This window comes from Zonotrichia albicollis, chromosome 10, assembly GCF_047830755.1.
Source record: "Zonotrichia albicollis isolate bZonAlb1 chromosome 10, bZonAlb1.hap1, whole genome shotgun sequence".
Classification (NCBI taxonomy): domain Eukaryota; kingdom Metazoa; phylum Chordata; class Aves; order Passeriformes; family Passerellidae; genus Zonotrichia; species Zonotrichia albicollis.
The window spans coordinates 21882999-21910570 of record NC_133828.1 but is presented as its reverse complement, the minus strand read 5'-3'; the positions used below and the strand labels follow the sequence as shown (position 1 = coordinate 21910570).

Here is a 27572-nt window from a genome sequence, read left to right as displayed (position 1 = left end):
ATTCAGCATTAGATTGCTTTCCTGGGGGAAAATTTGGGGTTGGTAAAACAGATCATACAGATGTCTCAGACAATTAATTTTATTACCTTTTGGAGTATTTTTTGTCTGATGTAACATGATGGATTGGGTGTTTTGCCACTTTCCTTCTCTTAGCTTTTTCTGAAATTAACTTTCTTAAATGTAAAATCTTAATGGGATTATCTCAAGATAATCAGCTAAAATGTGCTGTGAGGTGTGCGCATAAACGGGTTTGTGCTTAAGATAACCGAATATTTGTTTTTCTTTTCAAAATATTTAGAATGTTTGGAATACTTTGTGACAGAATGCTGCTCTTTCTGTTGGCATGTTAAGTGTTCTTTTTGTAAGTTTTTTTTTAAGTGTTAAAATGTTTTAAAAGAGCTAAGTGGAAAATTTTATTGTTAAGGTGCCTGAAGTATTTGGAGAGGGAGGGAGAATTGATAGAAGGAATATCTTTCATAGCTGTAGAAGGGAAAATGAAAAAGGTAGCTAGGATACAAACTTTAGGAACTTTTTATTAGTTATGGTACTGTCAGATACCACGAAAATGTTTGAGAGGCTCTGCATTTTGGGAGTTGTCCTGGAAGTCTAGTTTTGCTCTTACACTACAGTCACTTGTCTGGCAAAGGGGAAGATACAAGATTAGACTATTAATTAATGTATACTGTAAAATATTTGAATACACATATAGAAATAAACATTTTTTAATTGGTTTAAACTACTTTGCACTTCTTTATATTTGTAGTGAGAGGAAAGTTGATGATTAAGTCTCTGGTTTCTGTGAGACTTTTGGTAGATAGCTGAGAGCTTGTAGGCAGTTGCTTATTGTAGCCTCCTGTGTTTCCTTCACAAATTTGATTTGGTTTCTTGACGGGACTGTGTTGGCAAGGTTTGGTCACAAAGGCTCAGTTGCCTCAGTTAATGAAGTTGCTTTGTTAACTGAACCAGAACACTGGACCAATTTCAGTTGAGAAATCAGACAGTAATTACTTCTCAATGCTACTGAATTTAGTGGCTTTTAGAGGTACTGGAGTAGTTCCTGAATGGGCAGATCCTGTCTGATTCACTGGAGGATGCAATTATTGCCTGGAATTAAGAACTTTTTGTTACAGTATCAACCAAGAGATTTCTGTGGTCTCGGATTTTGTGTTGTGAATAGTCATAGATGTTTAAGAAATTGTTTCTCAATCAGCTGCTTTGTGAGGATTATAAATAATTTTTCAGGGAAGTCACTCTCATCTCAGAAAAGTGACTTGAGCAGAATGAAGTTTGTTGGAATTCTTGTGACCCAGGATCTGCTCTTGTTGCTGTTTAGCAATGTACATTAAGTCTTTCTGCTGACAGGTAGATACAGAAGGATTAATGATTACTTATCATCAGCCCAGCCCCTAACTTGATATTTTGGTGCCTAGGGGAGCAGTTGTGTGTCATCTGTTGCATTTAGGATTCTTTGCTTGAGTGAGAGCAGATGTACTGCAGAAGATTTGAGTTGCTGTGCCTGATCCTGTGTTTGCTTCTCCGTAGCTGTAAGACCTAGCCTTGGATGCAGGTCCTTGTTGATTGTTTTTCAGTCAATTGTCAGAGACTTTTTTCCCCTTTCCCCAAGGATATGAATGAGAGGAAAAGGAGGAGTTCTGGGTCAGCATGGGAGGGTTCCATGGGCTGTTGCGATGTTTGGATTTATGTGGTCCTGTTGAAGGCAATTTCTTAAAATGCAATGGGGCTAAATGCACTCAAGGTAGATTCCCTGTTGTGCTCCCATCTCTCGCCTTGGAAATGCTGTTCTCCCACATTTGAGACAACAGTTGAATTGCCAGCTTTGCAGTGGAGTCCTGGCTCAGCTGGAAATCCTTGCTTGCTGTCTCTGAGGCCTTGAATGTTGTTGGTACAGAAAGTGGTGTCTGCCCAGGGAAGTGAGGCTAGCAAAGTGAAATCCACTGTGGCTTTTTCTTAAACTGCAGTGAAACTTTTCTGAGAAAAATGTGTAAAACATCTTGCTGCTCCAGATGTTCTTTATCTCTCTGGAGGAGGTGGAGACAGGGAAGTGGTGGTTATCATCTGTGTGTTCATTTACTAGTGTTTGCTTATATGGCACTTACCTGCATGGCTTGATTGAAGTGACTACTTTGGCTGTCTGCAGTCTCCTTCTTGGAAGCCAGCTGAATGAGTGGGACATGGAAGTCATGTAGCAAAATTAATAATCACTGCATTTGTGGTTTAAAATTTGTCACTATAGGCACAGTTAAATTCTTGAGTAGCTTGCTCTTAACAGCCTTTGTGAGCCTCCTTTGGGAATGGGGATGGAGACAGACAAATATTAGTTGCCTTGTCTTCCTGGAACTTGATCTCTACTTGCAACAGGGGTGTCTTTCCTGAGACATTCATGAGAACATACAGAGGGCACCCAGTTCATCCTGGAATAGTGATGAGAATTTTGATTTGCAGTCAGAGTGAGCAGGAAAGCAGTAAAAGAGTAGGTAAATTCAAGAATGAGGTGGTTTTGATTAGAATGAGAAAAAACAGGTGATTTGGGTTGTATTGATGCTCTTTCCCAAATTAGATACACTTTGAGAGCTAATGCTGCAGGTTGATTGTTTATATAATTTTGTGAGTTCTACTAATAAAATACTTTCTCAGTTTCTTTCTGTTCCTGCTTGCCGACCACATGACAGTTAGTGCTCTGGAATTAGGTATTGCTGTTGTAAATCAGCCAGCAAACAGAAGAACTAAATGTTCTTGGAGTTTCTCTAAATATATTTGGGATAGGGAGAATGACAATTTTTTTTACTCTAATGCTTACAAAAGATGTTTGCAAAACCAGGAGACTTTTTCAGAAGATATATGTGAAAAGTTTTGAAAGAAGTCCTTTTTTATGACATTTTTTTCTGTTTTGGGCAAATTGTAATTATTTAGTCCTTTATAAAGGCAGAGTAATAGAGTTGTATTTGTGTGGCTCTTGTGTACTTTTGTTTTGGACTTGGTCTCCAGGTTTGGTATTTTTCCCTGTCCTAGTTTGTCTTAGTTTATTTTGGGTTTTTTTTGCTTTAATAGGGATGGGGTGAATCCATAATTTGTTTTACCAAAACAATTCTAAGCTCTGTCTTCAAGTACTTTTTTTCCTAGAAATTATTTTAACTCATGATTTCCATACTTTTCTTAGTATGCTTAATCAGCTCCAGTATGTTAATGAGCTTATACATTGTTTTGGCAACTGATAGATTTCAATGAACAGCTTGATTATCATTTCTGCATTCAGCCTTCGGAGTTGTCACTATGATACTGCACTAAAAAATGAGAATAAAACTTGATTACACTGCTTTCTCATTACTATTGTATGAGTTTGTAACTGACTGATATATGGGAGTACAGGCTATATGAGTAGGGAAAGTAAAGAAAATGGAAGGAGACAAATGAATTCAGAAACTCCTTATTGACCTAAAAATGCTAGTGGTGATATTTCATTGAGATTGGGAACATGTTTCAAGTGACAGAACTTTGAGTCCCTTAAAAATTTTCTGGATCACTTTTACAGGGACCCAGAAAAATTGAGACTTAAAAAGTGCCTGCCTTTTAATCACTTTTGTGTAAAGTATCTGCTGCTTTGTTGTATCCTAGCCACTAGTGTTGAGGTAATGACATTTTTGGTAGATTTTCAGGCTCCTTTTCTCACAGATGTTTATAATCTCTGCAGAAAAACTGCCATTGAATTTAGATTTGTCATAGAAAATGTCTTCTAGGACATGTACCTTCATAACATGAAAAAAGTTTGATCCCCTTTTTCCTTATAAGAAGTTGACTATTGCCAGTATTGGGCTTTTGGAGGAATACCGAGTTAGCTGATGTTCATGTGTTTTAGGGGAGCTCAGTTGAAGGTAGAGCTGGATAAAGCTGCTGGAAATTCAACAGGCAAAATGAGAGTAACCTGACCTGCAGTGTATGTGATACTAGTGGGTGTCCATTTTTTTTTCCTCCCAGATCATATTTATCAAATTCTGAACACAGTTCAGCTGTTATTGAGATACAGCACAGATTTGTGTAGTAACTGAATGTTAAATCAGTCATAGGAGGAAATCACTCAAGAGCAATACAGAGTTCTAAGCAGTGACTGCTTGCTGTTGCTCTTTGCCAAGTTGAAGATGAACTCTGAGTAGACTTGTAGGAATTTGTGAAGAAGGAATTCAAACCTCAAGTGGTATTTCTGGCATGGGATGGAACTGGGAGGTGCTTTTGCTTGCTGCATAAAATGCAGTTTTAATTGTTTTATTTGTTTAAGTATCTGAAAATTGAGGATTGTGATTTACTGATAATTTCTGAAAAACATAATGTCTTTAGTTTAGCAGATACAACCATTTGGGCATAATGTTTTATGTTGTGTGACTTTACTTTCCTCTTTACTCATTCAGCATGATGGGTCAGTTGAATTGCAACATACTGTGCTGTCTGGCATCCTGCTACTGTAGAAGCAGATTTCCTCCCCCGTTGAGCAAAACGTTCTTTAGGCTTTCCTAATGATTCGAATGTCAGAGCTGCAGCTTTCCTAGGCATGAAGGCCTATTGCTTCATTATTATAAACTCCCTCTAACCCCCTATAAACATGCCTGTGTTTCATCCTTAATGAATATGATAACACTAAAGGTCTTGAGCAATTAGTATCATTGAAAACAGATTCTGCTTTGTATTTTTATATTCCATTATTGAATCTTAGGCATAAGGATATACCCATTTTATGTCAGGGAAGTGACTGAACAGAAATGACAGGCTCATGTGAATGGCTTATTCATAGAAATTGTCTTGTAAATTCCAATGGAGTAGACAGTGCCCTGAATACATTGTTAAAGTGAGAAAGCTGCTTCATATGAGAAATTCAGAAAATCACTATGTTACAAGAACTTTTGGGAAAAAAAGCCTCTTCAGTATTTGTGTAATATTGTGATTAATAAAAGCATTTTTTGTTACCTTCAGGTTATATGTTGCTGTGGTAGTTCTGTAAGCCCTCTTGTCCCTCTTGTCAGTACTTTATTACTTCAATAACTTATTTGTAAAGGAAACTTAGTGTTATAACAAATTACTGTTTGCGCTGGATAGGACTTTTTTGGACTGTTTTCCTCACTTTAAAGAGAAAGTATGTAAGACTTGGCTTTTTTAAGTGTTTTGGGGTTTTTTCCTCTTTATGCCTAATCATTGTGCTAGAGACATCTCCATTAAGGGAACTATTGTAGTGTTTTAATATAATCAGAATGTCTCTTCTTTCCAGTGTAAACCTGTAATTGTTATGTCACCGCTAAGTACATCCATTCAGAACTGATGACTTGGCGTTCTTGTGGCAGGTGCCACAGCGCTGCTCAGGCGCTTGGCTTGCTCTTGGGAATGCTCCCGAGGTGGGAGGTTCAGACAAGTTGCTCATTGGTTTCCCAAGAGCGCAACATTTGTTGCCACAGAGAGACTTCTTACCTCAGTGTTTTTCTTTATTGGCTGTTGTGTGCATGAAAAAGAAAACTACAGAATGCTTGAATGAACATGCTTCTTATGGCCTATAATAAGGATAGCGTTGGAATGAAGGGTAGGTAGGGAGGAAGATGGATGATTATACTCTACAGAGACTGAGGGTTGGAATCACAGAATGCTGTCTGATGGATAGAAGCTAACAGCTGGCACTGGACTCACTCTTTTTACTGGCTGAGGATGGGGCTCCATTGAGCCAAATGATTTTGCAGTACGGCTTGTCTGGTAGAATAGAATGTTTGTCAGATTACCAATAAAGTACTGTCTATTGGTAAATCATAATACACGCCCTCTCTATCATTTACCTTTACAAAAATGCAGTAATTCCTCAATCAGTAGAAGAAAATGGAATGCTTAAAGGAGAATTACATGCAATCCAAAGAACACAGACCTGCATTCCTTGAAAATTATGTGTCTTTATTTTTTTACCTTGACTAATCAGTTTCTCTACTCATATCTCATTCCTAAAACCTTAGAGGACCTTCACATTTTTGTAGAAGGTACTATCTCATTCTCATCAATCCATCAACAGCTGAGTTAGTCTTTTTTGGCAAACCTAAACATCTGAATTATAGATTCTCTGAGAGGAGACAAAACAATCCTTTATATAATCATCTCCTGTTTCTTTTGAGTGACAATGTAGTGTTCAAGTAAGAGTAGTTCCAGCTCAAAAGAAGTCATAATTCAGCAGGCTGAAAAGAAGTTATAATTCAGCAGGTCCAGGTTTGTACCTTTGAAGGAGAGATGAGTCATAAATCCTGGTGGGTTAATCCTGTGTATATGATATATATGTTACATACATATCCTGTGTATATGCTGTATTTATTCTGTATCCAAACCCTGGAGCACCCATTTGTAGGCCGTCTTACAATTAAGGGTTATTTTTTGTACCTGCTCTGTAGCTTGTCCTCTTGGCTGGTGTGCCAGGGGGACAGGCAGACTTCAGTGTCTTTATAAATTTTGGTGATGTCCATAGTAAAGTAGTTCACTATTTATGTTTTTCTTCCAACTACAAGTTTTGAGGCCATTTAGTCTTTGCTAGCCTTTGTTTATTTTTTTTTCAGTCTTGCAATGCTGGATGTCATTAATGGTGATAAGACCAGAATTTCATGGTGAATATCTGAGGATAATTCCATGTTTTTTCAATATTTTAAAGAATTTTATTACTGCTAAATGTAGGCACTGTTCATGTCAATTCTTAGGCTGAGCATTTTTTTTGTTGCATGCAGTTCATTGTGGTGCAGTTTGCCTAAAATGATGATGATAATAATTTTTTTTAAATCCTCTGTGACACTCTGTTGGTGGGTAGTATGTTGAGTGTTAGAAAGATTTCCACTAACATTCGCTGCTTGGCAGTTTTTATTTCTGACCACAAGCCAGAAGTGTAACCAGACTACAAGTTTAAAGCTCTAAAGGCTTTGCTCATATTGGTAGTGTTGGCTGCAGGCTGCTTAGGATACAGACCCTTTGTAAGTGATGAGTTTCATGAACAAAGAAGATAGAATGTGGCCTAGAACTCTGCTTAAATAACTTCTTCCTGCAGAGCTTATCAGAATTCCATGTGCCATCTCACCCTGCAACTCCTTGCAGAACAGCCTTCCTATGGATTCCTGGTTGAACCGCTATTAAAATTCTCTCTTCCAGCTAAAACTTTTTCTATAAGGCTTTCTTAACTATTTCAGTAAGGATTTTCACGGAGAAGTTTCATCTCAGAATTTTTTTGATCAGTCCTAGATATTAAACACAACAAGGGCAGGACAGAAATACAATGGTGCCTGAGTAGGGTAAGCAATAAAGAAAGCTACTTGTGACAGTCTGTCTGTAGCTTTTCTAGACATAGAAGTGATTCAGGGGTTCTGCAAATCTGACTGAGGCAATGTTGCTGTTTTGCAGCAGTTTCAGTCTAGAATGGCTCATTGCAGCCTTTTTCTTTCACAGGTAGTCGGGGCCTTGCAGCTGTGCAGTGAAAACTGTGTCTCACTAACCCAGGCAAAACCAAATGACTTCCTCTAGCTTGTGTCATACTTGATCATCAGTAAATTGGGTGGTGGTGCTGCATCTCACCTGTACATTTTTTTAAACTGAAACAAGCTTCTATTTTTGAAATAGATACTCCCAAAGTCTTCAATTTCCTGCTTAAGTTATTTCTCTAAGGAAATTTTTTTCATTATCTTGGTTTTTATTTGAACTGTGGGTTAGTCTACTTGAAAGCCTCTATGGAAACCAGAAGTCATACAGGATTTTTTTTGCTGAGTAAAGACTCCAGAGGGCTTGCTTTTAGGAAAAAAAAGTCCAGTACTTGTTAAGCTTGCAGGAAGAAAAAAATGAGGGAAATATTGAATACATCAATCAAATGTTTATATATTGGGTGCTCTGTGAAATGCTGTTTGCCTCCACATTACGTTCTTTCTACTCTGACTGAGTTAAAAAGTTATTTGCAGTAACAATGATTTTTAAGGTGTAATGATTTTTTTTGAAAAAATAAAATAATTGTCTACAGTAGGGGTTGTCATCAATTTATAAGCTTATTTTTATAAGGTAGTTTATTTACTACTGAGTAGAAGTAGATTTATGGAAATATCTGGTCTGTTCTGGTGTGTCAAAAATCTATAATACTTTGCTTTGACTCTAGTTTTAATTGTATTTTCTTTAGGTTACCTACTCTACTGCAATTTCTGTAGAAATTCAGTATTTTCTCCAGGTTGCCCCCCTGACCCTCTCTGTTCTATAGAATGGGTTAAAACAGTGTACTAATATATAAAATTTGTTTAATTTGCATATTTTTTGAAAGTCTGTTTCTCACATTTGCCTTATTTAGCAGATATTTTTTTGTTAGTAATGTTGGAAATTTGACTGTCATCTTCTCTTACTGATGCCTCTTAACTCGTTCTTTATCTGCTCAAAGAATGGAACATTAGAGAGGCAATTGCTCTCTTCAATTGGATTTTCCCATGTTTTTTTAGGGTGGAAGAACTTGCTGAAATTTTTCAAGGACTGATGAGAGTTAGCATGCTCAGCCTCCATAGAATTAGGCTGGTTTGAAAAACCAAGCTGCTGCCAGTTCACAGTTAATTTTCCCCTGCTGGCTGTAATAAATATATCCTGAACAAATGTTTCAGGAGTCCCTGGCATTATGAGATACAAAAAGAAAACTCCCTGAAGAGCTGGAAACCTGAAATAGTTGTTTTGGGTGACAGAAAGGAGACGGTTCATTGACATTTCAATATTGTACATAAAGACCAGCATTTGCGTAGTAGTAGTCATGATGCAGGTGTTGTTTAGATTGCAATAAAAAAAAGGGATATGCATTTTTTTTTTTGAGGAAAAAAAGTACATGTGTGTGGAAAAAAATAATTTAATGTTAGGATTTTTCAATGATAAATTATGACCCTTCTCTGTGAGGGAAGAAAATTTGCACGTAAAAATCCAGGGAAGACTTCTGTATTAATGTTTCAGGAGCAGTTATTTGGATAGCTCTCATTCAGCTGCTGGCTGATGGGAGGTACCAACTTTACATGAGAAATGCTCATGGAAACCAGTTCACTGACTTCCTGAAGAGCAAAATGAATTCTTAATTTTTGCTCTAAAAACTCATTATATCTCATAAATGCTTAGAAGAAGACTCAGGACCTGTGCATTTTAAATATATTACTTCTAAGGGTGTTTTCTTCCTTGATTACTGTTACCTTGGTACCCTGAGTCTGGCAAATGCTGGTTTAGGTAGTTTTCCATTTAAATTGAATTTTGTGTGTTGTGGGGGAGTAATTGCTGCAAGTGAGAATGTGAAAGGAGTAGATGGTTTGTGTCTGTACATTCAGGGTTTTTTTCTTATTAGGCCTTTCATGTATTATTAAAAATGTAATGCTAAAGCTGGACTGCATTTTCCTCTGGTCACTTCGGGTCTCTGGTAGCCGTGCTTGCAGTGTGATTGTTTTTGTTTATTTTGCTGCAGCAACATTCACTACCATTTAACTCTTAATAGTGTCTGAATACATACTTTGGTTGGTTTTATTTATGTATCAGGAATTTTGCAGTTATATATGTATCATATTCTCTCTTGTGTAGTGTAACAAAACATCTTAATTGATATAGTCATTTTATTAAATAAGCTGTATTCAAAGACACTAGGAAAACACTAGGTAGATTTTTTGGTAACTTTCTATGTTCCAAATATAAAGTACATCTGGCAGTATGCACACATTATTTGTCCTGGTGTGACACAACTGTCTTTGAATGTAGTAAAGTGGAGGGGTCTGGCTTATTGTTTATCGTGCAGTTTGTTAATGGCTGGAGATGGGAAATGAGCATCTCACTAAATGGAAGTCTTGGTCAACCTCTGACTCTTGCCTTAAGGCTTTGAGAATAGACAATATGAAAAAAAAAATCTTCTTTCCAGATGGCTGAATGCTTGATGTGTCTTTATGTTTAGCTGTCACTCAAATGTGAATGCTGTGGTGATTATAAGTGTCTTCCATTTTTCTGGTTTGAAATGATCCCTTTTATGCATTGTGTGTTTAGAGATTAACTATTTGGCTTATCAATATGGATTTTAGAGTAAAAAAAACCCCAGCTTGATCATGTAGCAAAATCCAGGGTGCTGATGTTCATAAGCAGACTTGACAGTGAGGGTCTTAGTCCCACATGCTGTGGTGCAGACCAAAGTAGTTTTGAAATAGATTGTAGGGGACTATTAACATTCTGCAAAATGTTGTTGCTTCAGTTTTGAAACATCTTGTGTGTGATAAGTTTCATGCTAGTGTTTCTTGTTACTGAAAAAATAATATTCTGCAATCTGGCAAGAAAAAGTTTTATGAAGGAGGCTTTGTGGAATGGAGTTTCTTTTGACTGAGAGGAAAAAAAGCTAGATTTAACTTGAGTGGTGAGGTTGAATCATGTATTTTTATGATGCTTGAGTTCATAGTGAAAGATACAAGCTACAGTTTAATGATCAAACTCTTAAATAGTGTTGTAAGCTGAAGCAGACTTAATGGATTTTCAGGCTGTTTTTCTTGGAGTTTTCTGTGGTTTTGTTTTTGAACCTGAAGTCATAGTTAGTGTAAGAGATACCTTTTAATAATGCAGCCAAAACTGTTGCAGGTTCTGTAGGAGTCCAAATCACTTACTTTGTGAGCATTAGACCAGTAAATTCTGATGTTATATTTTTTTTATTAACTGACATTGTCCATGTCTTTAGTAACCATTTAAATAAGTGAATGAACTGCTTCATTGTATATGCTGGTTTCATTTTCAGGCACTGCATATGGGGATAAAATTTAGTGGAAGTAGATCAAATTACTTTGCTGAAAAGCTTTCAGCATCTTGTGGCTGAACTTGTCACCAACCAGCTCTCTACCTGTTTTTGTGTGCGAGAGTTGGGAGCCGGGTCTGATCATCCCTGACTGAGCAGGGAGCTGTTACTCTGCAAGTCCTATTGACAGTGCATTGTGCCAAAATGTTCCTATAACATGCTTAGGGTTGAGCATTCTTGTGAGTAATGGCTATGTTATGTCCACTTAGCTGTAGGCATTTTCAGTAGATTTTTATTTTATTTCTTATTTCTGCTGGTGCTTGAGCATGGCATAATATGTGGAGTTAATGTATGTGGGTACAGTTCTGGAGCCCAAAGAGAATGAATGAGGTAGCTGACTGAAAAGTAACTTGGCCTCATCATCAATGATGGATGGCATCAAGATGCAAATGAAAATGAAGGTTGTAATGGCATCTCAGGATGGATGCAAAATATATGCAAGTTACAGCATTTAAACAAGTTTGCTTACCAGCTGTTTTCATTTTTACTCTATTGTGGGGTTGTACTGGCTGGATTAAATTTGTGTAAGGAGCGTTTTTTTTCCATGTGGCCCCCTTGCAACCTATGGGTTGGAGAAAGTTGCTACCAAACAGTAACTGGAACATGTGCCTCGGGTGTCATTTTTCACATTTGGGCTAAATGTTGTACTTGACCTACTTAGACCTACCTGTCAGTTGTTTTGCAGTAACTTTGGTGCTGCCTTTTTTCTTCCTCTGAAACCTGTGAAGATGTTTCTTCCCAGCTCTTGTCATTCTGTTTTCCTGAAGACACTTAGAATACCAGAAGAAAGCAGCCCTTTGGGATAAGGGCAGGGCAAACCCTTATGCACCCTTAATTAATAGTATTAAATTTCAATGAAAAAGTGGATAATCTCACTCTCTTCACTATTTCTCTGGCCAAAATCCCCTTCATGCATTGAGGTTAGGCATATGGCATTTAGTGTTGATGATGGAATTATTCTGGCATGTTCTGTATATCAGTAAGGTGAAGGTGGAAGTTGTTCTCAGAAGCCTTGTTTGCATTTCATCCAGTTCCATCACTTGGCGTTGGCAATGTTTTTAAAGGTAGAGGTTGCTTCAGCTGTTTACCAGGTATATTTGCTTTATCTTGGAAGTCAAATACTAAAACTTACCCATGTTGTACTGTGATAATATGAATTTTATTAATACAGCACAAAATATGGCAGATTATATAATAATCCCCACAGTGTAATATTGAACTGCTAGATATTTATATTATTTCTAAAACTTCCAGATTATTTTCTTTCAAACAATAGTCAGAACCACTGAAGCTGACTAGGCTTTATGGAGTTAGGCAGTGGTTGACTGGCAGTTGTGCCTTCAGAACATTATTGACCCAATTGTGTTTTCTCCTGAGAAGTAAAGGGAGGAGAGAATCTGGTTCATTTAGTGTTTCACATGAGACGGAAATAGGTTACAGCATCCTCTAGTACAGATCTGCAAGCCTTGCTCCAACACCTGTACGGTTAAACTTCTCTGTTTCCCTCCCTGCACAACCAATTTTGAGTCTATTACTTTTCACTACCACCCTTTACAATTTTTCTTTTTTTTTTCCCCTTTTTGTTTTCATTTGTAATGAACTTACTTCTGCCTCACTTACTTACCTCTTCTAATGCTTTGAAAATTTAACACTACCCTGGCTCTCTCAGCATTTTTACAGCACTGGGTCTACGATTGTTCCTTATGGCTTGGTTTGGGAAGACAGTCACTGAATGTACTGTGAAAGGTCATGTATTTTCTCTGAGTGAGCAAAGAGAGTCTTGGTCCACACTTAACTCCTCTATAAGGACACCAGTGAGCTGAGCCTGCTAGGAGGTACCATGGGGAGAGTTGATGTTGATATGGGCAGTGGTACCAGTGAGAATTAGTGGCATTTCTGAAATGGAACAGCTTTGGATGTGTGAGAAGGGAGTGGTAGTCTGACTCCTCCTACTGACACTACAAATCTGGCAGTCTTTGGCAAAATTACTCCCCAGTCTCTGGTTGGTGACTGACTCATGCAGGAAATAGGGTGGTACTCCAGCGGAAAAGTCTTGCCGTTCTCTGTGGAATTCCTGAAAATACCCAATGGCTTTCTGTGAGGAATTAAGGATATGCTCCTATAGTTTACTGCAATTATTTTCTCACTTGACCTTTATCTAAAGCTCAGTTTGTTAAAAGTTTGACAGGATTCCAGCATGGATTCCAGCTTGGTCTGCATTGTCTAACAAGCATTTGTATTCAGTTTTGTTTAGAGTCTGGTGTTACTCAGTCACATCTTTGAAGATCTCAGCTGCTTCTGATAAGCAGTCCTGTGTCAGCTGCAAATGCATTAATCACTTTATCAAAGAAAGGCCCAACAGTTGTAAATAAAACAATCTTAGATGGTTTCTAGATGCAGTGCTGAAGTGCTGGCTGCCCTTGGAGATGCGAATCATTTATCATTTTTTGTTGAAGATCTGGTATCCTTCAGTGCTGAGTTTGTTACAGACTTGAATTGTGTTAATTTGCAGCCAGCCTTGTTTCTATCTGTAGCTGTACTGAATGATTTGAATTTAAAGGATTATCAGTTTTTGTTGGCAGAATAACAGCATTGTTCACTTACTTAACCTGGACTTCACTTCTGACATACACTGCTCTTACGCACATGCCTTTCTTACTTTTTTTTTTTTCCCCCTTCTCATTTTTATGTGAAAAATGAGGTTTGAAGGAGTGGCTTTATAGTTCTGTCTGCCTGCTTAATGTTGAATTTTAAGAAATGATGGCTGTGGTCTTTAGCCCCCCCAGTGTTACCTTTAGGTAATCAAACAAAAAGCCAGATGCAGTGCTAATTAATTACTCACCAGGTGCCTGGAGCTGAGAAGCAGTTTGCTTATTAACATAACAATACTACTCTGAATATTGTAGATCACATTTGACATGGAGGACTTGGGATATGAAAGGTAAGCCCTCAAATCTTGTAGGTTTATTTAGAGGTGCTTTGTTCTGGAATTTTTGTGTTAATTTGCACAAGGTTGAGTCTTCTGTGTTTCTGCATTGTTGAAACGGTCTAATCTAATGGACTTGAAAAGCTAAAGGATATTTTTAGTTGATAACTGAAGATCAGTTTGTACCTACATTCTTACATTTGTGTAGTTGTCTTGGATTCAGTGCCTGGCATACAGTGTGCTCCACTTTTAACCAAGGCTTTGAAGGGGAGGTTTTGGCTGGTTGTTACAAGTGCAGTGGGTAGACTCTGTCTACATGTGTATCTCCAGCTTTCTTTGTAAAACTAAAACAGGCTTATATGGTCTTCTTAAATGTTGGAGTGTAATGTGAAGGTGGGCTATGGGATCCTCTGCTGATATATTCTCTGCATACTGCTTTATTCAGGTAATATTCAGACAGCTACATTCAGAGAGTGTTTTTTCATTCAGATTCAGTGTAAAATAAGAATGCTCTTATTTTTGAAGGGTTCTAGTGCTGCAAGTCAAGGACAATGTCAATTGAAATAATCTGTTTGTCAGAGTACAGATATATAAATCTTTTTAGATTTATGTATCTGTACTCTGACAAAGAGAATTCCATGATAGGGAGATTAGGAGCAGCTTTTTCTGTTTTCTTCCTTGGACTGAATATGGGAGATAGCTTATCCTGACAGTTGAATATGCAGGGGGGGGAAATACCTAACTCTCTCTTCGTTTTCCTTTCTGATTACAGTGAAGTACCTTCTCTGCATTGTGGGAAACGAAGACTTTATTATTAGTACATAGTCCTAGTCATTCCTCAAAACATAATAATTTAAAGATGGCTAAAGGACAAGAAATCCTCTAGTCCCTCTTTGCCAAAACTATCTCTGAGAGCCAGAAGAGACTCACTGTCCTTCCTTCTGCTGTGACCTGCAGTATGCAAGTGTAAAGTGACTCAAGGGGAGGGTCCTTTTCACTGTGATCCCCTTGTTTTTATAGCCTGTGTGAAGAACTTCCACTGTATTCATGTTCTGTGGTTTGTCTACTGGGGTCTCAGGTCAGGATCTTTATCTTTCAAGTGTAATCTGGGACATTTTTAACAGATGCAACTGTGTATATAACTTGTGCACCAGGTTCTTTGTAGCTCACATCTTGACTCAAGAGCTCTCTGTTAGATGTCTAAGCCCATCCTGCTGTAACGAGGTAGCTCTTATAACCAGTACCTGTTTGAGTTTCTGTCTTCCCAAGGAAAACAATGTATTAACTGTACATGAAAATGAATCAGAAGGAAAAAAGTGCAAAAAGGATGAGTTTTATACCTCCAAAATGAAGTTTGGTATATGGTGGTGTGAAGAGAACAGATGAAGACAGAAAGAAGTGGTCATCAGTCCTTGCTGTTGTGTTTTGACTCCTAGTCATGGTGATACTTGGTCCTGTTAATTTCTCAGAGCATAATAATTTGAAGATGGCTTAAGATCAAGAAATATTCTGGGTCCCTCTGGTGACTAGGGATTGACTAATGGTATTTTGGACCATTTAGCATATCAATGATGAAGCTAGTGGTGAGCTGTACTTGTGCTGTGTTAGGCCTCATTTCAAAAACTAAAAGGAAGCTCTGCTTTTTCGTTGTTCACTGTGCCTGGGAAGAGCAAAAGAAGATTTTTCTTCTTTTTTCAGGATTGGTAACAGATTGTTTTTGGTGCAAATCTGTGGTAGTCCACTGGCTTCATGCATGAATTGTTTGGTTGTCTGTTTTGTGCTCTTGCCATCCTTAAGGGCCAGGAAGGCAGTGTGACCAGACTGTGCAAAAACTGTAAGTGGTCTGTGATAAACTCAATGTTTCTGACAATGATGAATGTTTCTCTGCTGACCCGATCTGATTAGTTCCCCTTTTGACTTCAGGTTTTTAGTGCTTTCAAAGACAGAAACTTTAAAAATTGAATATTTAAAGTGATCTTATGTAAATTACTGTGTTTTCAGAACTCCTTTTCTACTTTGTACCATTTGGCTATATCACATCTCATCGTGATTGGAAAAAAGAAGTGCTTGAGGGAAGATTACATTTTCCACAACTAGTATTAATAGTTAAAATGAATGACTCTGAACAAAAATTTAGTATGTGTGAAAATACACAGAATGAGATTTAATTTTTTAAATAGCTTGTTTATAGGGAATAGTTTCCTCTACTATAGTTTGAAAAGAGATCCTTCTGAATAGTAGGAGAAAATGGGTTTTGTTGAAGAAAATAATCTTTAATTCACCTCATACTTGAATATTTAATTCATTCCTTTAGGAGTAAAACTTCTGTGTTATCTTACTGTGTGAAGAAAACTTCCTAACCCATCTAAAAAAAAAAGTGTGCTTTGGTCAGAAGCAAAGCATCATGGGAATAACAACTTAGACTGGCGTTACCTCTTGTGATCGTGTTTTGGCATGAGGTTTGAAAGCTTGTTAGACCTGCTAAATTTATTGTGAAAAGGGAAGAGCTTTGTCTTCCATGTACTCACAAGTTTGATTGCTTGCAATGAACTTCTTTCTGTTCCCCATCACCCCTCCAGTTAAGGGTGAATTCCTCTCCGAAGATCCTTTCCTGTGCAGCTTTATTTTTATAGTACTTTATTTCATCTGGAGGACAGATTAGGAAGCATCCCTTACAGTCACCTTTCTAAGACTATTTCTGCTGTATGGCCTTCTGTGTTTTCTGTAGCTTTATTTCTGGATGCTTAAAAGTAGTTTCTCTCAGAGCAGACTACCTTGTCCTTTGCCCTTGCCTCAGCTTTAATTTCTGTCCTTGAGCTCACTCAGTATAGATCTTTCTTTAATATTAATAACTTGAGAGAACGTGTGTCACTCCAGCTGGTAGAAGGCCATGAAGAAGTTTTATCTTCTCTCTAGCATCTTGCAGCATTTTCACTTCTAATACAAGCAGAGTCAGAGTGTTGGTGAAGGAGAACAATAACACTATGAAATACATGAGGAATTTTTTTTACTATCTCACTGTGTTGTAGCATGTTTCTCTTCCTTGTATTATCCTAAAGATTTCTGCTGCTTTTGAATTTTTAACTGGAAAGGGTTAAAAATGTGTTGGTTAATGTTATGCTATAAAGACAATGTAATTAATTAGAGGTAAGGATTTATTTTTTCAACAATGAGACCTAAAAATATGAGCTTGTAACATCATCTGTTATGTGTAATGTAAACTAAACTCTGGAAGCTTCCTGAGCAATGAAACCTAAATATTACTTTATCTCTATTTTTTGAAGTTTGTGAAAAGAAGACCCAATTTGTACTCAGTTCCAAGTGTGTGTGTGTAAATATATATATATGTGTGTATGATGTATACTCATGGGCATGATATAGGGAGGCTTATTCAGGTCAGGTCTGTGCCAGGAATTGCTGCATTCAGTAGTGTCTGGAATGGATTTAATCTCTTGTGCCAATACCTGTTCATCCTTGATTCTTACAGAAACTTCTTGTGGCTCCTTTAATTCCCTAAAATTGTTATGTCTGTAACCTACAATATTGTATGCAATCATACAATTCTACATTTGTACATATGAAGAGAGTAGAAGTGGTGGTTGGTTGCCTTCTGTAAGGATGGGGTGTGATGCATATTGGGGCATTTGGTTTTTTCCTTTGGGTTTGTCTTAGGCTGTACAAGGACATCAATGCATGCATGTTATGTTGTTGCTGAGCTCTAACTCTTCAGCTCCAGATTGTGATGGTCTGTAGTGTGCAGTGTTTGCTTTGTGATCAGTTCTTGATTTTGGAAACTCAGTATTCATATTGCTGTAAAAACAGAGCCCCATCTCTACTACAGTTGAAGATGACATGCCTGTTGGTGGCAGTTGAGATGAAATTTGAATAAAGTACCATTTCAGGCTTGTTGGGAGGTGGTTTTGGTGAGCAAACTAAAAATGCTTAAGGCTCTTCTAATTCAGTAATAAACTTTGAGAAGGATTTTGAGATCAGGTTTGAGGCTGTGAACAATCTCATCCATATGTTCCTCTCCAAGCTGCTTTTTGTGCTCTGCTCCCCAAGCTGTGGTCTGAGAGTAACTAATGCTTAGTGCTGTTTGGCTCTGTGTAATGATGTTACACTGTGTACCCTTAAAATGCTTATAGAAATCATTAAATTCTACTTAATATATTGAGGTAATGCATCACATTGCAATTTAGAATTGAAAAATGATAAGGGGTAGAAGACCTCTCTTACTGACCTTAACCTAAAATAGCTCTTTATCAGAAAATATTGTATGATTATGGGATTTTTTGTTTTACTTTTACTGTCTAAGTCATGGAAAACAGTATGACCAGAGGCCTCTCCTTCCGCCAAGTTTGGCCTAACATTTATTCCCTTGTTGTGTATGGGGAACAGGCATATATGATTTCCAATTTAATGCTGTATTTCATTGGAGTCTGTTTGCTCTAGTGAAGCATTGATGTGGAGGTGCTTCAGAAATATCAGCACAAGGAGCAATTTTAAGTCAGTTCTATTTCTGATTTTTTTAAGTGCATCCCATTGTTACTATATTAAATTAAAAATTCCAGTAGAGGATTTGCTAATAATTTTATATGTTCTGCACAGTGGAACAAAATGCAGCATCAAACAATAATTAATTGTGAAATCATTAAGTGGTGGTGTTTATTTTATTGATGGTCAGCTGAAACATATTTAAACTTGTTTGGATTCTGTTGTTCATTGACAGTCAGAAATACCCAGTGTGGATTCTAACATTTATTAGCTACGTTGCTTAGCTTTCAGAAAAGGATATTGGTACTTTTCTGTTGGAGTTGGGCACAAAAAGAATCAAGAATGCACTCCAACTTTCTGATACAAAAAAATGTGGATTTATTGATTTATTTAAAAACCTAACAATAAATGAGTGCTTTAATTATAAATGGATTGGTTTTTCATTTGAGTGAATATGTTGACTGAAAATAAATGTGTAGAATTCTTGAACCTGTTTTAGACTATTTGAACAGTGATGGTGTTGTATTAGGTGACAACAGCTAAGTCAGGATTCTGTGACAAAATGAATGTCAAGCCCATTTTTTAAAATTTATGTCACTTCTCTGCCTGCATTGCACTTGTGCATTCGTGTGACCTGGCTTTAATTTAACATTTGGTAAATATTTGCATAGTAATTCCTCAAGTGTTCTCCCACACATAAAGGAAATGATGATAAACAGCTTTTAAGTGGCTTGATGTTAAACACAAACATGACTTGCACCCTAAGGTAAAATGCACATCAGAGTAACTGTTCAATATTCATTTGCCAAGTGCTGTTATGAATTATACCAGGTAACTTAGTCATACGTCTTCTTTACGTAGATTGTTACAAGTTTGTACCTCAGCTGAATTTCTGCCTAGGGGCTATGTACTGTGCAGTAAGAGAGCTTCTCCCCACTTGTGATGCTAGGAGTTTTTGGAACCATAGTTTGTTTTCTTCAAGATGAACTTCCTAACATGAGAGAATTTAGGAGCACAAATAGATTCAGGTAATCATACCTGATTGCTGCCCAGAGCTTCCAGGCTCTGTTAGTGTTTTATTTTCACAAGAGTTTTTTTATTTTTCAAAACTTAAGTTATTCTTTTTAAGTATATCAAGTTTTAATGATGATGACTAAAAGATACAGTGAAGAATCATTCTAGACACTGTCATTCATTAGAATAAAATTTCAATCGCAAGTTAAAAAAACTTGAAATAAAAATCAGTCATCTAAAAAACCACCCCAAAACTTGTCCTAGTATATTAGAATACAGTTGTTAGACTTCTTTTCCTTTATAATTCATAGGTTCTCAGCAAGTACCTGCTAAGTAAGTATGCTCTTAATCAATCTCTTCCCTGATCAAAAATGGGGTGTTTTCCAGCATTTGCTGCTTTCAGCAGGTGAGAAGTGTTATTTTGTTGAAGCTGTCTGGCACTGACCCTTGGCATAGCCTGTCATCTCTGTTACTGGGTTCTGACTCTGGCCATTCAGGAGACACTGTAGAATCAGCAAGCTCTGTTTTGCAAGGCTTTCACTCATATACTTTATGAACTATAACTTGATGCCCCTTTTGATTGTTCTATTGTAGTAAATCATAAGAACCTTAAAATACGACAGTCCTTTTCCTGAGCAAGTTTTATTTTCTCTGATAATGATTCTTGGGTGTACCATGGTTATATTTTGGACCTGTTCTACTCCTTTTGATCTCTAAATAATGTGCAAAATGTGAATTTGTGCTTATGCATGTGGATGCGGTGCTGTTTGGAATTTTGGATACTCAGCTTTTATGTCTGCTGGTGGTTAATTGTGGAGGGATAGCATGTAAGAAAATAGTGCAGAAGGCAGTCTCACACCTGAGGAGCTGCAGCTGTACTGATCACCAAAGATTAGGAACAGGCCTGCCCTTAACAGCCACAGCTGTGTCCAATAAGATGATGAGCGCCACAAAAGAGTTGCAGTTTGTTGGTTGTGCAGTGAGGAGATGGCCATGAGAAATCACCAAGAAGGTATGGGAACCTTTGCAATAAGAGGACAACAGTTAATAGGTTGTTTTAAGTAATGAGTTTTCTAAAATATTAATGTTTTATTTAGTGAAGCTGTCTGGACTACTGGTGCAAGCAAAGAAAACACAGAAGAAATGGATATATACATTTTAGTTGTTGGTTTTTTGGTCTTGTTGGTTGTTGTTTTAGTTTTTGGTATGGATACATTGTATCCAATGCATGGCAGTGTTTGCGGTTCATTGAAAGAAGAGGAAATGTTCTCTGATTTTGAAATCTTTTTGAGTGGCCAAGTGGAGTTGCTGGTCAGATGAACCATTGTTACTTTTGCGACTGTGTGGATGATAACCTGGGCTATCTAGCAGTCGTTACTGTTTGCTTCATCAAACAAGTTTAAGAAAAGCTCCCTGTTCCCAGCATGGGTTTTTAACTTTCAGAGATGAAGTTTATATGCTAATAGAAGCCATTCACATTTTTATTTCTGAGGCAGCAAGCATTCAGTCTTGCTCTAGTCTGTGGTGGTTATTGTAACTGGAGAGTCCTTGATATCTGAAGGTTGTAGTGTGTTCATACTGTGTGTACCTGAGCCACAGTATGTGGCTAAGCCATTAAGTGTTTTTCTTCAAAACAAGCTGTGAATCCTGCCCTGTTTTAGTTCTTGTATTTCAGTGTGAATTGTCATTGTTTTCTTCTAAAAAATCTTACATAGGCCACACTTGTTCCAGAAGATTGGTGAGGAATGGCATCTTCTGTTCTTTGAAACTTTTAGATATATTGTCTTGATATTGCCACTAATAAAAATAATTCAATTACTGTTTTTGCTGTGCCCCAAAGTAAAAGAGGGTTAAGAATTTGTTAAATTTAATGTAGTTTAGGGTGGCTCTGTGTCTTGAGCTTGTGTCCTGCCAACTTGCATCATTCTATTGGGACAATAGGGTTTTACACTTGTTCTTTCTTTGTTTGTTTCAATGACTCATCTCTGTTGGTACAGTTACTGAATCACAAATATAAGTGAACACTGAAAGCAAAATATTCTAATCAGCTGTGTATTTTTTAACTTCATTTATGTTCTTAACACTTCAGCAGCATAATACAGCAGGTTTTAATGTATCTTCAGCCAAATAGGTTAGCCACAGAAGTTTGTCCAGTTAACAGGAATGATTTTCAATTATGCTGTTTTAATGCTGTTAACTATTAAAAGCTTTGTGGTTGCATTAGTTAAAAGGTTCAGGAGGAACATCTGTAGCTACTGATGTGTTCTGGTTTCAGAGTATCATATTTTGTAATTTTATTGGTAGGGTCAAACTAATACTCATTTTCCAAGGTAACTGCATTAGGTAAATTGTATAATCTCAATTAATGTGCTTATTTATTGCATAAAGGTATGTTTCTTTTCTGCCTTTTCATCTTACAGTTTTATGGTGATGGTAAAAATACCTAAGCCCTGGGCCTAAAGATAGAAATTTGAGCTGTAATAGTTTTCCACACTTTATCACTTTGCAGAGGAATAAAGCATATTAATTGATACTCTTAAACTTTGTAATTTTGAGCATGTGATACTTAGAATGAACAAACATTTGCTATTTCACAAATGGGTGGTTTCATTGCAAAATGAAATAACTGTAGTAAGAGGTAAATTAGAGATTAAATGGACATGTTACAAATTGACATACTTTTAGATGCTTAGTTGTGTGGTTGTTACAGAGCTGTACTGTATCTAGTTACACTTAACCCTCAGTTGCAGGTCATCAGTTCTCATCCTTTTGTTGTCCATTTCTGAAACATTTCTCAAAGCTATGTGTGTGCATGCCCCTTTCCTGGCTCTTAATTTTAGCATATTCTGGCCACTCTCCATAATATTTGATGGAGGACTCAAATATGCTTTCTAATCCTAACCAGGCATGTTTTCTTTGTTCATTTGCTGTAGCAGATGCAGTGTTCATCAGTGCTGATGGCTCAGAGTACTCACACACATCACTGTGACTCACAGAGCTGCCAGGTGCTCATTAAAACCACAAGGACTGGTCCTAGGAGGATAAGTCTTAAGTAAGGCAGTTCAGCCATAAATACCCCTTGGAAGTTGTGTACACAGGTAGCTGGTATAGTTTGGGGCAGTGGCTACAGGCTGTGTGTCTGCTCTCTCATTTTGTATTTCCTGTCAGGGAGAATCTGCTGTTGAGCCGTACACGCTGAGCCTTCTGGCTTCAGGGTCAGTGGGGAGTGATGGCTGAACTCCTGGTTATTGAAGGAGTTAATAACCTATGGAGAAAGCATTCGTTTTGGAGAATTAATCTGATCCCTGTTAATATGGTACACAGTGTTGCATTGGAATTTGAGAGTATTTCTGAAAGCAAACTGGAATTTACTTATTCATTTGCGGTTTTTTGCCACAATAGGATTTTATCTGCCTCAGAGAAAGAAATGATGGATGTATTTTATATGTCTAAAAATACATGGATATGCCTCCCCACAACCTGTCAGGAGGGGTGCATGCCAATCCATATATATATATACATATGTATTTGTTTATGCTGATAATAACCAAAATATTCTATCTTTAAAGTATTGTAAAACAAAAGGAATTTTTTATTGTTATAAATTTACTATTCAAATTAGATAAAGATTGATAAGGAAATCAAAATATATGTTTTAAAGATTTTTTTTTTTGTGTAGTGTTCTGTAGGTATTGCCTTGTTTTTCATCTGCAGTTTTCATTTGCTCTCAGTTTCAATTTTGAGTAGTGGCTCTGATCTTCTACCTCGTGATTATAGAGGGAAGTAGGTGGAAAATAAGTGGGACACACAACTGCTATGTCTGATAGCACTGAAATCATGCAAGGGTAGGTTAAGAAGTCTTGTATCTGTCTTACAGGATCCAGCTTCCTGGGTAAATATTCACCACCTGGAGTATACAGATGGAGGAATCCTGGACCCAGATGATGTGCTGGCAGATGTTGTGGAAGACAAAGATAAGGTAAAGCTTGGATGAAAATGTTATGTGTCTTTTCAAGTAACAAATGCTGCTTTCTCATTTCTTGGATATATGGCAGGTGAAATGGATGTTAAATATTCTTAAACACGTCTGCCCATAACTGCTGTCACTCTCCCCTTTTGGAGCAGAATGGAGGAGTGGGAAATATGACCCAAGCAGTGAGAAGAGAAGCCTGGCAGGGTTCATTTAGGGCTTAACCTGTTAATGCAGTTCTGTGTTTCCTTTTATTTCTATATTCAAATACCATGGTGAAAAATGTGGGTTTTACAAGAATTTTTTTCTTTTTTATGCCACTTAAAAATAAATGCCGTGTAAAATATCTTTTATAATCTCTGCCTTTGCATGGAATTAAGTTGTTGAGAATCATTCAAATGTCATGGTTGAGAGTGACAAAATGGACAAATCTTGTGATGACAAGAACAGCTCCTTGAACTGTTAAATTTTGAGAAGAGTTCCTATGATTTGCTACTGAAAGTCTGAGCAGGCCGCTGATTCATTTTAAAAGCTGTGAGTCTCTAAATTTCAATTAAAATAAGACAAATTTCTTGTCTGGGTAGTAGTAATTGCAGAGAAATCTCTTTTAATTTTATTTTTAGTTGTCAGAAAAATTTAGTTTTAGGAAACTTATTGGTGACTTATTCAGCATAGAGGAGGGGTATTATTTATAAAACTTTGCTGATTTTATCTTTCTTTTTTCTTCATAAAATCAGAGGAACAGAAATTAATGGCTTTAAACTGAAGATCCATATATGGGATATGCTTGTGCTTTTAGATAAATTGCTTTGTCTATTTAAAGTGCCATATGCTTGATGACTTAAAAAATAATTTAGTGTATTGCAAACAGAATTGGTAGTTTTGTATGCTGTGTTGATTCTTCAATGACTTGAAACAAAGCAGAACATTTTACTTATGATTAATGGGATGCTGCTTCTTTGTATCTTAGAAAATTGTTTAGGGTGCACTTCAGTGTCATTTTAGGGTGGTTTGTGTGGGAATGTTTAAAAACAGTGGAACTCTGTTATATATTCTTTTTATCATATTTGTGTTTCTTGCTTGTCCATATTTACTGAAAGTACACTTAAGACACCTTAAGACATTTTTTTAGGAGTGTTTGGAGACAAAAGGATTGAGTTCTGAAATTGAACAGCTGTGTATAAAGAATAAAACCATAAGCATAAGATGTCATAAAATGAGATATTACATCAAAGAAATGTTTTGCTGGTCTCATTAGTTAATGAAAATTAGCACATTTACCCAGGATTTTCTCTGAAGTACTGGTAGAGGAGCTCTTGTGGAAATGTGAGCATCAATGTGCAGAATATTTGATATGCCATGTAGTTTTTAACTTGTGACCAGAGCCTGTGCTATACCTTGTCAGTGGCTGTCACTGACTGAGTATGTGTAGCTGAATAAGCTTCTAGGTCACAGCTGTGGGTCTAAGCTTCCTCACTTATGACAGTGCTAAGTGAGGCTCTGAGGCTGCCTTAGGGAAAACTCGCTGGGAAACTTGAGTCTTACTCTTTGAAGTGGTCTGGTGTGGTTTAGGAGTACAGCAAACGCCTCAATTTCTCTTCCTCTGATATCTCAATTACAGGGGATGTATCACTGTCATCTTATTTTCTTCAGAGTAGCTTGGTGAAACAGGGATAAGAGACTTGCTGAACAGAGCAGCTGCAGTGAAAAATCAGATTTTTTTGATTAATGTAAGGGAGAATGTTGTAGGGGATCTGCTGGTCTAAGAGGTTGAAAAATTCTTTCATTTGAAAGTGGAATTGGGCCATAGCATGTGTAAGGAGCTGTCCATATTACCTACTTACAAAGTTTGATATGATCTGATACCAAAGAACCAGCCCTATAAAAGGCTTACAAATAGTTTTGATAGCTTTACTGGGGCCTGTTAGTCTTTGAGCCTTAACCAGTGTTATTTCACACTGAGAATCTCTACTAGGGGATCTTTTATGCTTGGCAAAAATGAGGAGATTCTCAGGTCAGATTGGCCTGCTATCTTATTTGGTGTTTTAAGTACCTGAATAGATGAAGGAATTTTTGGTACATTTATCTGTGCTCTGCTTGCCTTTGGTTATGATTATCTGTATATGCAGTAAATGAATAGGCCACAGGTTTGTTGCTCCCTTGTCCTTGTGATCCTTTGCTGTTCATCCAAGCCAGTGACAGAGTTTCACATAAAATCAGTCACTCTCTATAGAAATAAGCTTGCACTTAACCTCAGTGCCTTTAACCAAAGGTGTGTTTGGCCCTGCTTACCATCAAACTCTTCTTCAGTGGCAGAGGAAACGGCTGCTGCTTTTTGAAGAGATAATCTGCTCTAGATCTTACTTTGATAGCAGTAAATTAGCACAGTTTCTTCAGAGGAAAATGTCTTTGCTAATCTATTGAATTCTTTCACTGTGACAACAAAACAGAGAGAGTGCTATCAGATATAATTTATTTGGAATTTCAAAAGCTTTTGACAGTCCTTAACAATAGACTGTTAAGGAGGCACAACTATTCATGAGGTAAGCAGCAAGTGCTGTGGTGGGTTAGTGAATGAATGGGAGGGAACCAAAAAACGGAGTAAATTGTGAAGTTCCAGCCCTGAAGTAATGGCACTGGAATGTGTAATGCCCGTCACTGGGAGTGGCAGTGGTTTTGAACTCTGCTTACATTAACTTCCTGACTTCCTCTTGAACTCCAGATTAATCAAAGTTCAACTGTGCAGCTGTCAACTGCACAGTTATGCTGGACAGAGTGGCATTTTTTAATTGCCTATAAAACAGATCTAAATTAGTATTTCATAGGCTTGGTAACACGTCATGTGAAAATGCTTTGGAAATTCTGCTGGCTGAGAGTCTCTTGCTGCTGTTGCCTCAGCAATAATCTGTGACCTAAATTGGATGTCCAAATCTAGTTGACATAGTTTTGTAGAATAGCTTTAAAATAGCTTGTCTTCAGCACATTATCCAGCAATTGGTTCATGTTCTGATATTCTGAATGATAAATTAATTAAAATCCCCAAATTTTGTCAGTTGAATAAGAATGTGCTATTTAAATTGTCTGATTTTAATGTTGAAGTTATAAATAGAGTTCTCTTTGTATACTGTTCTTAACAGATTTCCCACTTGAAATGAACTCTTCAGCAAGAAAATGTTCTGAGAAAATTTCTTTACTGTGTCAAAGACAGAGTACAAAATGTTTCCTTTCCTAGCATTGTGTACATGGAGCCCTGTGCTTGGCACATGTCTGAAATGCATAAACTTAATGTAACCATCTAGACTTCCTGCTGATGTTTATATGGAATCATGTTTTCATATACTAGCAAACACCTGGGGATGCTAAGGACATGTAAATGAAAGCCTGTGTTAAGTTAAAACTTGCTTTGCTTGTAGGACAACAAGCTTCCTCGATCAGAACAGTTCTGCTTTCTGAATAAATGTAGAGGTCTACAAGGAAAATAGACTTTCTATCAAACTTCATATGTGTTCATATTTTGACAGTATTAAATACAAGCAAAGCATGTTTACAGGTGTGCTTTTTTAACAGCCCTTCTGAAGCAGGAGATGGTGGTCTGCTGTCAGGGTGCTGGGGTTTTTTTGGGTTGTTTTGGTTTTGTTTTGTAGGGTTTTTTCATCTGTTTGTTTGCTTTTGTGTCTTTTTCTTATTGGTACTTTTTGGTTTTTGTGGATATTTTGGGTGTTGTTTTCTACGACTGTGTTTGCAAGGGCAGTATTTCAGTAGCTACAGTTGAGCCAACAAAGCTGCTGAACATTTTTGTAAAGGTACATTTTCTGATCAGTGCTGATGGTGAAAGATTAAGCATGACATCCCAGGAGGTGATGTGGCTTTAAGCTCTCCAGGGACTTGTTTGTTGGCAGTGCCGCTGCTAACGGTGGGGGGTGTTCTGTGGTGTGGGGTGGTTTTTTTAGAAGTGAAAGAAATAAAAAAAGTTATTGTGATGGGCAGTGTGCTGACACTGAAATAGCAGGATAACAGTATGATCTTAGAAATTTAGTTTTTTCTTGGGTGTCTTTGTTAAATATAGATGAGTAGGGATTTTTAACAGCAGCAGAAGCTTTTGAAGGACATAAAGCAACGTCAATGAAATGCTGAAATAGTGACACTATATCAAGATTTGTAGTGACTGCAACTGTCATTTAAGTTTTCTAATGATGATATCAGGTAAATGGTATGAATTAAGTGTATCTCAGATACCTATTTTAGCTAAGCATTTAATGAAATATTAAATAGGAAAATCAATGAATTCTTCTTTGCAGCTCGCTACAGCAGAAATGCAGTATTGAAAAAACATGTCTCCT

The 27572-nt window shown here is 37.1% G+C and overlaps 1 protein-coding gene across 3 annotated transcripts in view; it reads left to right on the top strand.

The window, feature by feature from the left end:
* Positions 1-27572, top strand: part of PARD3B (par-3 family cell polarity regulator beta) — a 394022-nt gene that overhangs the window by 2335 nt on the left and 364115 nt on the right. For all 3 annotated transcript variants that reach the window (XM_074548315.1, XM_074548314.1, XM_074548313.1), the window contains exon 2: positions 23140-23241. In XM_074548315.1, the coding sequence (XP_074404416.1) occupies positions 23140-23241 (102 nt within the window). The remainder of the gene's footprint in view (positions 1-23139; positions 23242-27572) is intronic.